This window comes from Callospermophilus lateralis, chromosome 5 (assembly GCF_048772815.1).
Source record: "Callospermophilus lateralis isolate mCalLat2 chromosome 5, mCalLat2.hap1, whole genome shotgun sequence".
NCBI classification, from domain to species: Eukaryota; Metazoa; Chordata; class Mammalia; order Rodentia; family Sciuridae; genus Callospermophilus; species Callospermophilus lateralis.
Window position 1 is genome coordinate 145161952 of NC_135309.1, and position 17912 is coordinate 145179863.

Genomic DNA, 17912 nt, shown 5'->3' on the forward strand with positions numbered 1-17912 from the left:
CTGGTCTAGGGTAGAGCAGAAATGCTCAAAGAGGGAGGATGCAGGGAAGGAGAGAGATAGGAAAGTAGGGTACAGAAGAAGGGAAGTGGTTGGCTCTTGAGGCTCTGTCTATTGGACTCTGCAGGTGGCTGTGCAAACAGACCTAGGTCTGTGCAATGCATCAAACTGATTTCATTTCTTTGTGCCATACAGATGCTATATACATGCCTGGCTTTACTTGTTAAAGCAAGTAAAATTTAAATTTAAGTTGCTATTCATCACCTTCCTTTATAGAAAACTTTATATGCCTCAATCTCATTAAGTGCTGTGTTTGGAGCAGAGGGAGAAGGTATTGCAAAGAAAGAGAAAACTGATTCAAAAGATGAAGATTTTGCTCATAACTGGACATGGCAGTATTGGGAGTGGAATCTACGACTCTTAATTCATTGCATCTCCTTAATACATCTCCTCAATTATGGTTGGAACAGGAAATGTTTTTCAGCTTAGGTTCACCTTGCTGGCAGATTAATGTGAATGAGTGTGGTCATAGGGGTTGGGAGCACTGGCTTTGGGATCAGAAGAGCTGACCTAGCCTATCCTTTTAAATCCTAGCTTTCCCACTTCCTACCTGTGGATCTTGGATTCCTCATCTTTAAAATGGTGAGTTTGGGTGGTAGCTTTAAACTTCCTTGAGGTTTTAAACTCTGTGATCACAACATCTTATCTTGTTCTGGTGCTCATTCTTTCATCCTTCTTCTTCCCTTTTGCCATTATCCCATAGGAATTCTAAGGTGCCTGGGAAACTTCTTTCTTGAAGACTTCCACCTTGCATTCTTCCTCTCAACCCAGTGACTCATACCATTCCATTGAAGATCATTTGGCTGGAGTAATTAGTTTTTTCCTCCAGCACTACTTAGAAGCAGGTATTGGAAATATACCAGTGATAAATCTGAGTCAGGGTTTGCTGACCAGCAAAGAGCAGGTGATGCTTCTATGTGTCCTCTTTTCAGATTAACCATAAGTAAAGAATACAAATATAAATGTGATTAGTAACTCAATGTTTTCCTTGTGAGGATGCCTTTGAAATTTTTGCAAGAGGCATCTGCAGTCTTCAGGAATTGCCTCATGTTTTGACAGATGCTCTCACTTTGGCTGGCACTCTGGGTCCCTGGAGAACTTGACTGGAGTTTTGAGATTACCCAAAGTATACTTTTCCCTCCTCCTTTTTCCATTAAAAGTTGGTAAATAATCCTGCTGCCTTGTTTTCTTTTAAAATTGATACCAGAGTTATTGCTAATAGAGGTAATTTTTAATTAAGTTTAATTAAGTGCCAGGTGGTAATCTACTTTAAAGTGTAGCTCTGATAGCATGAGATGCTTTTCCTACATTTTCCAGATGGTAAGGTCGTGGTAGGCATGAGAAGCGTGCATTCAACAAGGTGTCACTGGTTACTTTTTAGTTTTGTTTCCTTTGCTTTTTCCTTCCCCATTCCCATTTCTCTAAACTTGACTGCTCACTCAGGGACTGTTTTGCCCTTCTCCAAGCTCCTTGTCCCTCCTGTCCCTCCACTCCATCCCTTCCTTCCCACCCAAATGGACCTGGTACACAGCTGCATTTCCTAATTGTTTGTGCTGGAGAATCTCGACAGTGGCTTCCTCCCCAAGGGCCACGGAAGACATCTGGGCACATTGTCTGTAAATGACAAAAGAAGGATTTTGGTAAAACATGAACACAAGACAGCCAATTTGGAGGAACAGGTGGTAGCAATCAAGGCAAGAGGGCTTCTTAATTTGATATTGAGATTTCTTCCTCACTCTTCCTTACTAAGGATGAAAGTCTAATATTATGCTTTGAAGAGATTTTTTTTTTTCTTGGAAATCACTTATGCGGGCACTCTACAAGGAAAACTGATTACAATGTCAGTCTAGAAACAACTTTCTCAAGGGTTTGGTGGTTAAGGGCATCCCAAAGAATAAGGATAATTAGGTATCTGATTATGATGCTGGAAAGACAGGTACAGCATGTGAGAACAGAGGGTTAGAACAGTGACAATGACAGAAATTTTGTGTATTCAAGGTTCTCTGGGCTTTGAATTTACTTGATTGTACTTACAAGCTACATAAATTTAAAAAACTCTGTCATTAATTATTACTCAGACTCTGAAGCCCTTTTTAAATTTTCCCCAAATTGTCTTCAATTCAGTTAAGGCAAACTGAGCCTCTGATTAATGACTGACTTTTTATTAGTTTAATATGAAGATCAGGAAAAAATTATGATCAATTATCCACATTAATCCTTACAGGAACAAATTAAAATTTTCAGGACTCACCGATCGACAACCCATCCCACTGGAGAGTTCCGTCTTGTAAGCCACTACATTTGTCATACCAAGGGTGTAAGGACTGCATCCATGGTAGGCTCCTCTGTAAAATACAAGGGGAGAATGGGATCAAGTTCCCTTCTCTTTGGTTGCTAGCCTAGACAGAACAAAAGAAAAAAATCTATGAGAGTAACAGAGATAAACAAGAACAACACAAGCATTCGAATCTGATGACTCCTATTCTTTTAAACCCATGTCAGGTGAAGGAATATGTATATACATATGTATATACATACATATCTTTTTGACTGGTGCCATGGATTTGGAATTGTGGAAGGAATTTTGAAGACCATCTGTTCAAGAACCCTAACTCTAGGACCTTCCCCACTCTTTTATGCTAAAGGAATGAAACATGGCTTTTAGCAACACGCCAGAAATTCTATGTTCAACAAGGGTTAGTCATCTTGGGAAGACAAATATTTGTTTCCATGATGAAAGGATGGCTTTCTATCTTTGGAGAATCCTCTAAGTGATTTCTAACCATCCTTCTTGGCATATAAAAAACACAGGTTTTGTGCCTTTTGAGTCTGACCTGGTCATATTTAGTATAAATCATTCTAATATATTTTGACAATTTCTGAAGTCAAAATCACCCTTAAATAAAGTTTTAAGACTACTGGCGAGAATGGTCACATACTTCAAAGAGGAGACACAGCTTGTGCTAAACCCTGGTAGCACCATGACTTCTTCAAATAGATCATATTTATTTGGATATGTATATCTTGACTGTTATTTTGGTAAAACATCACAGTTCTTTAGTGCCATATTGCTTTGACAACAAACATTTTATTTTGCTTGTGATAGCTACATGTGACTTTTCTATGGTATTTGTAGTATTGCATGTGCTGTAGTAAGAACATATAAAGTCTTCTTTGAATTTGGACAGACAGGTTAAAATGGGGCTATTTCTTCATTCCATCAACTTTTACTGTGAAGTATTCCCATGTGTTATGTCAACCTTTTGAGTCTGTTTAAATGTTCTAAGGCAGGACGTTGTGAACAAAAATATTAGTTTTCTATTATTTTAATAAATCTTATTTTTCTATTATTTTAATGCTAACACACTCCTCAAGTCTTCCCCTCAAATTTAACACTGGAAAGTCACCCCTGGAAAAACTCCTCTCCTGTTTCCATGGAACAATTTAGAGACAGATTTAGTATTGGGGTAAGTCAACGTTTCTAAAATTAAATATTCTGAGGTATGATTACCTGAAAGAAATGATGTCTGTGTTGTTGGAGTGTGCCCTCGCCATCAGCATGGCCAAGTCATTGGCCTCTGAGCCACTGTTCACCAAGAAAATGACCTGGAGGGGAAAGGAAGACACATGATCTCATGCTTTAATTTAGCTCCCTATTGTTCAATTCATTCAAAATTGCTAAAGACTGTGTAGCCTCTGATTGTTAAGGAGAGTTCCCTTCATGTCAGGTTGGGTTAACTAGCAGTCCTATTATTTAACTTCACTGAGCAGCTGTCAAGTGCTAGAAATACAAAAGTGGCTGAAAGGTTGTCTCAGCTGTGGAACATTCTAAACTTTTGTTGACTTTGATGATCTGTAAACTAAGTTGGCGAGACTTTCTGAGGGGCCACAATGGTTAGTGGCTGGGTGTACTGAAGGATGAAGTCTTTCAGCTTCTGAAGCTAACACACCTCCTCTGATTTTGAAGGCTGGAATGGAACAGGATTCCTGAGCCTGCAATTCTAGGGGTTGTCCCGGATCAACTCTGCTGCGTGTGTGGATGTTGAAAAAACAAGTGAACAAACAAACAATCAAAGGCAGCTCAGCTTGGATAAAAGAAGAGGGAGAACTAAAGGGAATTGGGTCCTCCAGACTTGAGATGAGGAGGTATGGGTGCATGACTTTGCAGACTACCCTGCTTCTACTCCTCCATGAACATCTTGGTTTGATTGCCATCACCTCAAGTTTCTTTGTCTATTCTAGATTAATACAGTGGAGTATCTAGATATAGACACTAGGTTCCTCATATGTATAAGTTATTTAATAACTAAATGCAAATCTTGGCCAACATTTTTTTTACATCTCAAGTCAGCCTAAAAATTCAGCCATTTCAAATACAGAAAACTATCACATTTAGCAAAATACAGAACAATGGCATTTATATAAAATGACTCCACTCCTTGCAAAAGAAAGCTGCGAAAAACTTTGCTAAAGGTCTAAGGAGCAAAGAGATGAAAAGTTCTTAAGGACATAGATGAGAATGTTAGGAGGACTGGGGCTCCTAGGAAATGATTTCTGCAAAGATGGGTTAAGTAGAGCATTCAAAGACAGATTGAGGCTCAGAGGGGGGTGTAAGTAAACATTGGCTTGTTTCACCAGGAATTCATATGGGTTAGTTCTATGGAACTATAACTTTGGAGATCTCTTCTATTTGATTGCTTTCAGATATGGCTATTAGCTCACCATGACAGATAATTAATGCACAGAACAAATTCCCTGCTCATGTTCTGGCTTCCTTGAACAGATCCTTTGGGCTTTCAAGACTCCTAGCCCTCTAAGATGGGAGCACCATACCTTAAGAGGCTCGGGAAGAAGTGCGGAAAGCTGCTCTGCGTATGTGTGCATTGGAGGGTGAAAGAAGACAGAACTCGTGTGCCACAGGCGGTTGAGCTGCTTTTGTGCAGCCGCATTCACCTTCCTAGAATCACAGGAGAGCAGAGTTACCCACACTGCCACCAGGTGTGTCCTTCCAGCACATAATGGCCACTGAACCCAGACTGATGGCTGTTCTGGGGATTTCAAGAGGCAGATTTTATCCACACACAAGAAAAATGTTTATCCACTAGAGCTGTCTGATAAGGAGATGTGTCGCCTCAGTAGGTAACGAACTCCTTCCTGAGATAAGTGTTAGGGGACATTCCATGATTGTCTGTTACGGATTTTAGGAAATAAATTCCTAGTTTAGGAGGGAATTCAGGCTTAGAATTTCTTCTGTGTTTTCTCATTAACTTCCCTTTGAACAGGTTGGAAATAGAGCTGACTGATGTCTTCCCATTCTGTTGTCATAAAGAGTTATGGATCTATTAAGCATAATATGCAAGATAGACACTTTGTCCTTCAAAGGAGATTCCGGCACCAGTGTCTGAGCAGTGATCAGTGTTGATGAACATTTTCAAAAATACTTTTTTAGTTGTAGATGGACACAATGCCTTTATTTTACTTATTTAATTTTTATGTGGTGCTGAGGATTGAACCCAGTGCCTCATATGTGTTAGGCAAGTATTCTGCCATTGAGCCATAATCCTAGCCCTTGATGAACATTTTTAATGATTAAAACACATTCTCTGAAGTCCAGGCTAATCTTAGAGTCAGAAGGTTCCTATTGGTGGACTGTAGGAACTAGTAGACACGTGAAGCTCCTCTTGGAAGGCAGGCCAAGTTTTTTCAATTTAATCTAAAGGACAACAATTGCTAAAGTTTGTTTCACATCGATTCTGTTAATATCTATTGTACACACACACACAAATCAGTTTAGTGGCTCAGTAATTTTGAGACATAACAGACTAAATGGATTTCTTTTCCATGGGATATGTTAATACCCTTAATAGGCTAATGTACAATGGTTTTCTCCAGAGGAGAGAGAGTTTGAAGTGTTTTCTAAGCCTATTTTCTCATGGGATCCTTTTTGACAGAACCATTCCTCTGATCGGTGTTCCATTAATCTCACTTTCAAAAACTATGGAGTGTCAGTAAGCTCTTCAGAAGAGAAATTTGGCAGCAACATTGTTTAGAAAAACATGTTTAAGAGCCACATGAAGGGGATTACTGGCAGTGTGGAGGATAGCCAGGTGGCATGGTGGCCTCCCACTGCAGGAAAGGAAGAAATTCTAGAACAGGCTTTGTGAGAACCAGTGAGAGGGGCCAGCCCAGTAGGAGAGGCATTTCAGTGGAAGAAAAATTGGTCTATGGGGTCGGGTTGGCTATAAAGAATGAAAGACAGGAAAGGGTCAAAGATAACTTCAATATCCTTGCTTTTAATACTGGGCAAACCCCAGGAACAATTGAGAAATACAGCTGCTATTCATTGGGGCTCCTTAAACAAATAAATATGTGAATAGAAATAGCTTCATGTAGATGATGGATTAGTCTTGGAAATGTTGAATTTGAGCTGCTGGTGGGTTACCATGGGATGACAGGTACCCTAGATGATCATGGAAAATATGGGGACATCTTGCTGTCTGCTCTGGGCTCACAGACATATTGTAACTCCGAGAGGGACAAAGGGTGAAGAGGTAGAGGTTCTGTAAGGTAACTGGAAATGTGGTAAATAAATAAGCAGGGAAGGATCAGATGGAGATCAGAAGTATACAGAGGTCATAAAAGCCAGCAAGTGTTAGGACCATAAGGGACAAGGTCAACATTACTGGAAGGATTCGGAAATAGGATTTAAAATTGTTCTCGACTGCATTTTTCTTTACTTCTTTCATATATGTTCATATTGTTTTAAGTTGCATCTGAAAAATCTTTGGATGCTCCTTGGGATGTCATATGGGACTGGTGCCTCCTGAACACAAAAGAGGAGCGAGAAGGTAATGGAGAGGATGAGGGCTGGGTCTGGTGGCAGCACTCACTCGTCACCTGACAGGTGCTGGAGGAGGAGACCCCTGGACTCCTGATTTGATGGAAGGGCTTCAACATATTTAATCTATTTTAGGCCTGCTGCCTTTTTCATTTTCACTTCATACTAGTTTTATTGGCCAGATTGTTAAGGGCAAGGGAGAACAGACCTGAAAATGAGATGGCTACACAGGAACCTGCCAAGGGCTTGTGTGTGGGTGAGTTGATGATCAAGACTTCAGACAAGCTCAAGGGTAACTGCTCCATATATGCAGCAAGGATTGCATCTGTCTCTTATTATCCTTTTTTCCCTTATCTGTCTCTCAGTGTCCATGAAGATCCTCAGGATAGAAATTATTTTTCGCCTCTCATCATCCCTCATCCCACACACCTGTCTCCCTGTTGCTCTGAGAGCCACCTGCCCTTCTCTTTCTTTCTGCCCTTCCCTCAATGCACTCCTCTCTTTGAAAACTGTGACTAATGAGAAACAGAAAACTGTGACTAATGAGAAACACACACAGAAATGTACTAATCATATGGTACGGCCATGCTGCATGTGTAGTAAGAATGACAAAAACTTGTATTGTCAAGAAATGTGCAGCATCAAGATTTTTTTTTTTAACTCAGGAAAGTGTGGGAGTATTTCAGCCACAATCTACGTGATATATATATATATATATATATATATATATATATATATATATATATATATATATTTTGTAACCAGAGTGAGCAAATCAAGAGTTCTAAGTCACTAACATGATTGTTTTTCATATATTCTTCTGGAGTTAAAACCCCAGGATTTTAAGGATACTTACGGGTGGCAGTGACCAACACTGACAGTGACAATCCCAGAAAAGAAATCCAGGTATCTGTTGCCTTCAGAATCAAATAGCCATTCCATGTGTCCCTGGTGCAGGAGCAAGGGCTTCTGGAAAAATGCTGTTGCCACAGGAGAAAGATGCTTCTTGTGGATCTCCAGGATATGGTTGTAGGCAAGAGACTGTAGGGAGAGGAGATTAAAATCCCTCTTTTCCTCCCCCCGCCCACAGTTCTTACAAGAGCAACAACAGGTCCATATGCTGATGCCTCTTCTCTCTTGCGGTTCTCTAGGGAACCAAACACAGACCAGCTGCCCTACAGAGGCTCACACCTGGCTGTATTTACCTATTTCCTTTCTTGCAAGAAACGAGTCCTCTTAAGTAGCAGAAATGATTCTCTGTGGTCTTTTGATCCCTTAGTAGAGCAAAACAGGAGAAAAGGACTAAAATTTCTACCTCTCAATGGGAAAGCTTTGAGTTTTGAGTTGATTTTAACTATTGAAAAGGGGGGCGCTTTGGAAGTAAATCAATGTCATTTCTGTTGCATTAGTCCTTTTTTTTTTTTTAACAACAACAACAAAAACTAAATGGAGTACTGTTAGTGTTAGTGTTTTAATTATAAAACTTTTCTCCCTTGTTTCTCCTCTTTGTAGATTCACCCTGACTGTTGATTCCATAATTTCTGATCTATAATTATTATGTAGACTAAAGGGATTGTTCTCTCTGTGTGTGTGTGTGTGTGTGTGTGTGTGTGAGAGAGAGAGAGAGAGAGAGAGAGAGAGAGAGAACCCACTAGTTGTTAGTCTGACAAGATAGCTGTATAATTTTTGGTGGAGGATTAAAGAAGGTCATTGCTTTATGAGTTAGAAAAGAAACAAGTTTTTAAAGCAAATGCATGTCGTGATGTTTGTGGATATGTGTGTCCATGCAATATGTATATTGTCACATATGATCTCTTTCTTGTACTCTTTGACACTAGTGCATGCACATCAGTTCATACACTAGTAATAAATGATGTACGAAGGTTTGGATGCTCCCAGTGAATAAAAGGATAGACTATCTGGGGTGGGGCTGCTGAGTGGCAGACAGGGCCATTTGTGTGTGTGTCCTTCTTGAAGAAACAACTGAGATCTTCCAAGGGGAACCACCTCTTTGGATTTTCCCAAAGCGCTGAGTCTTACCTGGTATTTTTCAGGCAGGAAGTCGCATGGTGGCATTTTGGGTTTTGAATGAAGACCAAGCTTGGTTCCAGATATCCAGGAAGCATCTGCTGAAAGTGAAGTGAGTTAGGTCCTCAACTAAACATGACATAGGTCTGTTTGTGACAATCACCTATAGCTACCTGAATCAAGGTCCTTAGGCAATTTTGTTTCCTAGTTTAAAAAAAATCATTTGAATCAGGCTTTAATTTGGATTTAAAAACTCAGATATCTCAATAATAAATCTTCTGGGGCATGGGTAGATATTTCCTCTCATGTCTAGTTCAGAAAGGCCGCAAGGGTACTGGGGGAAGTCACGGTTTCTCCCACTGCAACCCTCACAGTCTTGGGAAGCCCAAGTCAAACTCCCCCTAGTGGCTCCCACCCACGTGGACTATGGTCCTCTTTTTAGTTGGCTAATGCTGTGTGCCACCAGAGTCGGTCCACTTTGTCAATAAAGGAGTTTCCAGGCTCTGAAAAGCCTACTGCCAGAGTTCCAGAGCACAGTGGCTCCTGATAAGTGTGAAATTAATGGCTGTTGGCTCTTCTTATAGGGCAATAGGTGTTAGGCACTGCAGTGTTAACAAATACCTGCAGATAGATCTGGAAGACAAAACCTCCCAAGCAAAAGGCTGACAAACTGCTGTGACAAAGGGAGAAAAGTTGAACATTAAATGTGTGCAACAAGGAGGAAGCTTAGAATTTTTATAGATGAGCCTAAGGTGGTAAATTAATTTCCTTAAGGTCACCACGCTAGTTCGTTGAAGAATGAGAATGGAACTGCAAGTTCTGGCTCCCAGCCTACTGCTTGCTGTTCCTTGCCACTGGTTGGCCACCTTTCACTGGTTGACATTTGTACTTTCCTGCCAGTGCAGACTCTGACTTCTCTGTAGCAGTGGGATGGGATAATGGAATCAGAGACAATCACAGCAGGAAGAGGTGTCTGGAGAGCTTGTAAGTGCTCTTGGAGAAGAATGCTCCTAATTGTGAAGATCCAAGGTCAATATCAAGATAATTTTGCAGGTGGAAATTGTTGAGGAAGCCATGGTTCTTAAGCAGTGTGAAGGTCTGTGTGCCTGGATGACAGGCCCGTGTTTTGCGTGACCAACTGTGAAGTCACAGTCCTGAGAAACACATTTGGATTTAAAAACAATTGTGTTTTTCAATGAAGTGAACAATTGTGTTTTTCAATGAAGCTGGAAAGGAGCACTTCTGAATGTATTTTCTTTCAAAGAGATCCCACTCATTTTTCAGTTCTAAATAATCACTAATGTCATTAATTTGCTCTTACTTTAAAGCAAGTGGCTTTTAGTTATCTGTGCATAGAAATGACAAAAGAATAGCTTAGGATTTCTGAGAATTTCACCTTTTGAAAAGCATTTTATTGTACCTCTCTGCATTAGTTACTCTTCTGAGATGGAAAAAAAACCTTTTTGAGTCTTTCTAAGAATTCAAAATCCCTTTACTTTATCTCATTTTCCTATCTGTAAAATTGGAGTTGCCCATTGAAGAAGTTATATGTTCTCTTGACTCCAAGGTTATAGGATTTATGAGTGTAGGCTGGTGGAGGAAGAGAGTTGGAGAGAAAGACTTGATAAAGAAAGCAAGAATTTTAAATGTTCATTCATTCATTCATTCATTCATGTACCAAGGAGATAAGCATACGATGATGCTATGAAGGTTATAAATAAAATACATAAAACTGTGCCTGAAGAAATGGAGGAAAGATAGAAAGGAAGAAAGAATGAAAGAAAGGATGAAGGAAGAGAGCAGAAAACAAACAATCAAGGAAAAAAAATAGTCAATAAGTAAAATAAATCTATAAAATACCCGAAAATCTCTTTCCTGTCATACCATCCACTTAATAAATAAAAACTCAAAAATCATTGTAATGATAATGATAATTAATGGCTTAAAAATGAAAATGCTTTAGTTTTTATTATTTTCCAAAAAAATTTTAAAATCTAAATATCTAGATAAGTATATGCAGTCTTTATTCAAAATAGCCTGTGTTTCCAGGATAAGAACTGAGGGTTAAAAAAGCTTTTTCTCATATTCTTGGAAATTGTGCATGTGCCTATGTTCAAGTTGGTATGGGTGTGGAAGGGGTTGGGTGGGGGAAGGGATAATTGAGATTTGGTTAATGCAGTTGAATTCCAGATCTATTTCTAAGTAGGTATTTTTTATGTCTCTTTTTATTGTTTTAACTGATCTGATATTGCCTTCTTAGAATAAACACAAATGACAACTGCTGATTTTCATCCAATTCAACAATTTCTACTTCAGCTCATACATATAGCTCAAGACATTCAATTCAGGGAATAATATCTCTCTAGTATAACAAAGGTCAATTAGGTTTAATTTCTCAGTTGCTTAATTCTCACAGAGAATTCACAGCAGACCATATTGCTTTAATTTTGCTTTCTTTTCCTGAAATCACATCAAAATGGTAAAACTGCTGGGCAAGATAAATGAGAGAAATCAATTTTTTTTGTGGGTCTTTGGAAATTTTCAGGGAAATTCTCTTTGTAATGGTAAAGATAACATCTACAATCAGTTTTCAACTGAGACAGAGTATTTACCAAGGGCTTCCTCACCCTCATTAAAAAAATAAGTTTACAAAATGCTTGTAAAACACACAAGGCATGCAACGTGCTTTATTAAAATGATAATTATATCTGATTTCTGCCAGCATCTTAGGTAACTACAATGCACTTGTCTCATATGGTCTCTTATTTGATACTTAGGATAGCCAATGAGTTAGGAAAGGCATATTTTTTACCATCTACCCGTCTTGGAGCTGAGACAATGACATTAAATGTGAGGCGTTGCCTGTTTTGGGGACCCTCTCACTGTTGAGAATCTGAGCTACCTACCTTCCATGGAGGCTTATTGAAACTGCTGGGGTCCAGAGCTGAGAGGTACAGTGACTGGTTAGAGGAGAATTATTTTTTCTCACATCCTTCTCCTGCACTGGAGCTTCCAGATCCTTTCACCTTCATAAACTGTCTCTCAGTTGCAGGGGATACTCTCTGTTGCTGCTCTGTAACATCCAGTCCCTGACAAACTCTGTAACATGCTTATTTCTCTGCCCCATTTTATGTACTCAGAGCAAAACATCAGGTAACTGCCTTCCACCAGTGAAATGCTTATCAAGCTATTTCTTCCAGATATTATGGCTACTCCTGCCTGGCCCTCCTTGACCCCTCTTCATGCCCAATCCTGTCTACCCCCTCAACCTCCTATGGGTGATTTCTGCCCCTTCTTCCTCTTTCTGCTCCTTCTTTTATTCCTGACACATGCCCTTTTGCTGAAGTTATAGTTGTTCACAAGCAAGAGAGAGCTGCCTGATTCTGGACTGGTGGGTCTTCCTTTACCCACTTTGGGAAGTGGGCCTTTTAATGAGATCAGTGAGAGGTACAAGCAGGAAGCCTCCCTTTGGGGCTAATTTTTTTTTTCTTATGGAAATGGACATTATTTACCATGCATGCACTCTCTGTGCACCCCTCATTTGTGAGAGAGAGGACCTATGTTAGGAAAACAGCACATTGGAGCACATTCCCCACCTACCTAGAAACTATATAAATTTTGCAGCCTTAGCAATTTTAAACAGCACACTAAGAATTTTTTTCATTCTCTATACTGAAGGCAAATTGCTTTTATAACTTTGTAAACATTTTTAGCACAAAGTGGTTGTGCCTATCAAGATAGGCAAGGCTGAATATTTTGTGTATATCAATATCATATAGTAGATATGTGGCTATTACAGAATTATGGCTTATTTATTTCTGCATATCTGACAATACTTAACACATGGAGGTCTTATCTGCTTCAATACCTCATTCTATTTTTCTATTCTCTTGACTTGTTTTTATTCATAGTATGTATCTTTATATTGGATTAAAATATAAAAAATATATATACTTGTTTATCTTGGTATTCCTGTCTCACCTGTGCAATACACAAGAAAATGGATTTTGTCTTACTCATTATGGCCATGTCTGCAACAATGTGCATAATAGATGCTCAAGTAATTTGAATGTACATTTTGCACATGGTAGGTGCTCAAGAAGTATACATTTATTGCAAGTGCTAGTGTTTTGTGCAAGTCCAAGTGTGTGTTTTATGAGTATGCATTTGGATGAACAAACACAAGCAGAAATATAGGTACAGTACACAAGCAAGTAGACACAAAGGCCCCAAAACTTTTGGAAGGACTATGTGAAGAATGTGGCATTCATGTCTATGTGGCACAAGTTTACAAGATTATTTCTTTGTAGTATGCATGGTAAACTGCATCTAGCAGTTCCCAATGAGTTGATCAGATCTCTAGGCACCAAAAAGTGCATGAAAAATGCGTAACACCACTACTCATGGGAGAGTTGCAAATCAAACCACCATGAGATGTCATCTCACCCCAGTTAGAATGACTAGTTTTTAAAACAGCAAAAAAAAAAAAAAAAAAAAAAAAAAAAAAAAAAAAAGAAAGTAAATACTGGAGAGGATGTAAAGAAAAGGGAACTCTTATCCACTGTTGGTGGGAATGTGAACGAGTATAGCCATTATGGAGAACAGTATGGAGGTTTCTCATAAAACTAAAAATAGAACTACTATATGATTTAGTTGTCATACTTGTGGGTACAAACACAAAGGAAATGTTATCAGCATGTTAAAGAGATACTTGAATACCCATGTTTATTGAGGTACTCTTCACACTAGCCAAGCTATAGAATCAACTGAAATGACCACTGGCAGATGAATAGATTAAAAGAAGGTGGTGTATATACAAATGAATATCATTTAACTATAAAAAGAATGAAATTCTGTCATTTTCTGCATAATGATTGGGATTAAAGGACATTGTATTAAGTGAAATAATGAAATAAGTTAGATACAGACAAATACTGCACATTATTTCCCCAAACTGCAAGCTAAAAATACTGATATCAAAGAAGAAGAGAGTAGAACATTGATTACTAGAGGCTGGGAAGGTGGGAAGGAGAAGGAAGGGAGATTGGGGAAAGGGTATCAAAAAACAGACAGGAGGAATGAATTCTGGTGTCCTACAGCACAGTGGGATGAACATAGTCTACCACAGCCTAAATGTCATGAAGAGCTAGGACAGAGGAGTTCACAGGCTCCAAACAGAAAGAGATGACAAGGAGCTGGAAATGACAATTGTTTTGATCGGATCACTCTAGAATGTATATATGTGTGGAATTATATGTGTGAATATGTATGACTGTTGTATCAATAAAAAATAAAATTACAGATTAAAAAAACAGAACAACAACAAAACACAAAACCAAAATAAAAACCCTCTCTAGTTACCAAGCCTCACTTGCCATTTCTAAGTCACTGGCTGCTACCATTAGCCCAGCTCAGAGGCTGGGGTAGAAAAGGGGAAAGGGCCAATTGAAGAGAGCATTATCGCTCACTTTGTGAATTACTGGTACTTTCAGCATAATTTTCCCCTTACTGAGCATAAAACTCTGGTATAATTCTAACAACTCCTTCTGAGAAAATGGGGTTAAATGATGTCCTGGAAAAACCTTATGAATTAGGGAAAAGAGAATTCTAACTCGAGAGGAAGAGGGTGGGTAAAATTGGGCATGGTGGAATCACTTTCATTTGGAGTCAGACAAATCTGGTTTTTAATCTCAAATTGTCACTTCCTCGCTTTTGCTTTTGACCACAATTCTTCTTATTTTTTGTTCTTCTGTCTCCTCATCTATGGAATGGAGTTATGGTATTTACGAACCAGATTTTGTGAAGGTGAAAAAAATTAATATGTTGAAAGTATCAGGCAGGTATTCACAAAATTGCAATTGTGGGGTGGGGGTGTGAAAAAGGAGAGGAAGCAAGGAAAGAGAAATAGGAAAGACGAGGGAAAAATGAAGACAAAATTGACCATGATGGAGAATGGAAAATGGTCCCCTTTGACTATTTGGGGCCTGTGGGGCCCAAGATGCTACTCTGGCACAGAAACATACAGAAAGCTGCTTAAGCTTGTGTTTGCAGGAAGCAAGTGGTTAGGATGTAGTGGGGTTCTAGGGAATCAAGATCCATGTGAAAGTCACCAGCACGTAGGACAGAGTTCCACCAATGTCTGGCTGCCCCAGATCTTCTCACATTTACTGTTTCAGCTACAGAAAGAAGAGAGTCTGAGCAGAAGGGGAGAGCCTGGGATCTGGTCTTGGTGTACCTGGGTGACTCTGGGCAAATTTACTGCATTTCTGAGTCTCCTTGTCAGTAATAGGGTGGGTGTGGGGTAAGGGCACCTCCTAGGGGCAAGGTAAAAATTTGTGAGGATATGTCTTTAAAATGGTCATCCCTGGGCATCTATGTATTGAATTTAATGTTTTAGTTTGAATTGCTTTCTCTTGATCACTTCTTTATAATACATCTAAGATAGCATGCCATTCTCATTTTGACATTGTGTATAGTCAGGTTTTATTATCCATGGATTTCATTTCAGAACAGAGGGGGCATTAGAAAATATTGTCTATGGAAAGGCGACATGGCATAAGACAGGTTTGGAAATTACTGTTACATGCTCAGTTTCTAAGACCCTATCCAGCTCTAACCTTCCCAATTCCCAGACAACAGACTCCAGAGTTTGTGCCTTCCCTTCTTGCTGACCCTCTGCTGACCCATGTCCCCCTGGTTTCCACTCACGGCTCAGCGAGGGACACAACTTGGAGGTCCTGGGAGAGGAGGTCTCCAGGCACAAGGCTCTCCACAAATGCTTCCAGGCTGAAATCATTTCTCCCAGGCAGGAAGCAAACGCCTGTAGAAGCAGGTCAGTGGGAGAATGGGCTCCAACTGCACACTGACCAGCTGGACTTTGAGATTAGGAAGGGGAGGAGGCTCTAGAAGGGGAGTCCTGGGCTGGTGACTGCCGATGGCCTTGGGTTAGCTCCAGGGCTTGCCATCGCCTGCAGTAGTGCCTCAAGAGAGAAGAAATAGGGAAAGTGGTGGGGGAGGTAGAGGGAGGAGGGGGAGAGTGAGAGAGGGAGGAAAGGAGAAGGGAGGGAGAGGAGGAGGGGGAGGGTGAGAGAGAGGGAGGAAAGGGGAAGGGAGGGAAGGGAGGAGGGGGAGAGTGAGAGAGAGGGAGGAAAGGGGAAGGGAGGGAGGGGAGGAGGGAGATGGAAGAGAGAGGAGGCTAGGCCAGGTGGTTCAACAAAGCAAAGGTTGTTTGGACTTGTTTTGTTTGTCCTATATTCCAGCTGGTTCTTATTAGGTCAAGCTTCTCTCTGTAGGAGGCTGGTGATGGGTGCTGGATGAAAATCAGGATGTATTTGAAGGGTCTAGAAATTGAGAAATCAGGGAGGTCAATAAGAGTGCCAGGAAGAGGATCTCTAGAAAATGAATGAATAAAGAAATTGGTTTGGGGGTGTCTTAGAGAAAAGAGAAAAGAGTAATGGGTAAGGAAGCATTCAAAGGGAGAGAGGACAGGGTACCAAATAGCCTGGTAAGGACCTGGTATATATGGATCCTCTTAATTGCCTGAATGAGGCAAGGGGTTGAGAACTGGGGAGTTAGTGTGCTTTATTTCTATGATATTTTTAGTGTTTTAATTTACCATTCATCACTCTGGCCTCTTTCTAACTCCAATCTCCATAGGCAACTATTTAGTGGGTTTATATCTTTTTGTTGGCATCTATTCTTGGAAAATGTGCATTGTTTGGAGTGAATGCACTTTCAATTTATGCAATATATCATCTTTGTCCTTTCCTCCCTACCCAAGTCAGAGCCATGTTTTTAAGATGTAACCAGGTTGCTATGAGTTCATCTCTCTGAGGTTTCCAATTATTTCAAAAAATGAGAGTCAATTCATTTTGCCTGGCACACTTAAGGGGGATAGTGACAAGGTAATTGGATCTAGAGGGGACAAGGAAGTGGGGAGGGATAGACCCTGTTGATCTTGCAGAAAGAACAATTGACTTGATTATATTCTTTACCAACACCTGGGAAACAAACTTTTTACCCCAAGTTCCCACAGAAGATGGGGGCAGTAGGTAAGCACAGAGAGCATTTTAAATTCAACGTGAATTCTCTCCCTTTGCCCGGACTTCCTGCTCCCAGCCCATTCTGCTTTGGGGGTTGTGTGATCAGGCTGGTCAACTCCTGCAGGAGTGACCCAGGTCAGTGAGGCCAAGGGACATAGCCTCTCTCTGGGAAGCACAGTCTGTCAGGCTGTTAGACTGTGGGGAGCAGACGTTGAGTTCCTGAAGTCTGGTGTGAGCTGTTGAGCTCTCCTGGGCTTTGGTGTTTGGTGAGGGCCTGTTTCTCACGGAGGTCACTTTCGCAAGTCCTCACATAACAGATGGAGCAAGCAGGCTTGCTAGGGCCTCTAGGTAAGGGTAAGAATCTCATGGATGAGAATGCCATCCTCCCCCAAGAACCCCTCAGTACCACCACTTCGAAGGTTAGGATTTCAACATGTAAATTTAGGGGGATATATACATTCAGATCATAGTAGCCACTATTCAAATATTTCTCCTGCTCTCTTCTTTATTTTCTTTCTGATAATTCAATCACACGTATATTACCCCTTGTGAAATCATCTCATAGTTCTTTGAGGTTCTATTATGAGGGTTTTTTTGGTCTCCTCTTTTTTCTCTCATGCATTTCTTTTTGGGAAGTTTCTGCGAGTTTTTAAACTTAAATCTTTCCTCAGCCACATGATCTTCTGATGAGTCCATCAAAGGTCTTCTTCCTGTTACAGAATTTATGATTTCTTGCATGTACTGTAGGTTCTTTCTTGGAATGTCTATCTTTCTGCCTATTTTGCTCATCTGTATAACATTGTGTATTTTTTTCCATTGGAGCTTTTAATTTAGTAATCATACTTATTCTATATTGATAATTGCAATACCTGTGTTATATCTGAGTCTGCAGCTGGTGCTTATTTTTTCTCTTCAGACTGTGTTTTTTTTTCCCCTAACATTTTATC

At 40.0% G+C, this 17912-nt stretch overlaps 1 protein-coding gene across 1 annotated transcript in view; it reads right to left on the reverse strand.

Annotated features, from left to right (window-relative positions):
* The window catches only part of Agxt2 (alanine--glyoxylate aminotransferase 2), a 35671-nt gene extending 19952 nt beyond the window's left edge, over window positions 1–15719 (reverse strand). Inside the window, exons 1-7 of the mRNA XM_076856189.1 lie at window positions 15632–15719; window positions 8936–9021; window positions 7752–7936; window positions 4891–5014; window positions 3569–3663; window positions 2309–2402; window positions 1578–1671 (exon numbers count right to left, since the gene is read on the reverse strand). Of these exons, the coding sequence (XP_076712304.1) occupies window positions 1578–1671; window positions 2309–2402; window positions 3569–3663; window positions 4891–5014; window positions 7752–7936; window positions 8936–9021; window positions 15632–15719 (766 nt within the window). The remainder of the gene's footprint in view (window positions 1–1577; window positions 1672–2308; window positions 2403–3568; window positions 3664–4890; window positions 5015–7751; window positions 7937–8935; window positions 9022–15631) is intronic.
* Window positions 15720–17912: the final 2193 nt, after the last annotated feature.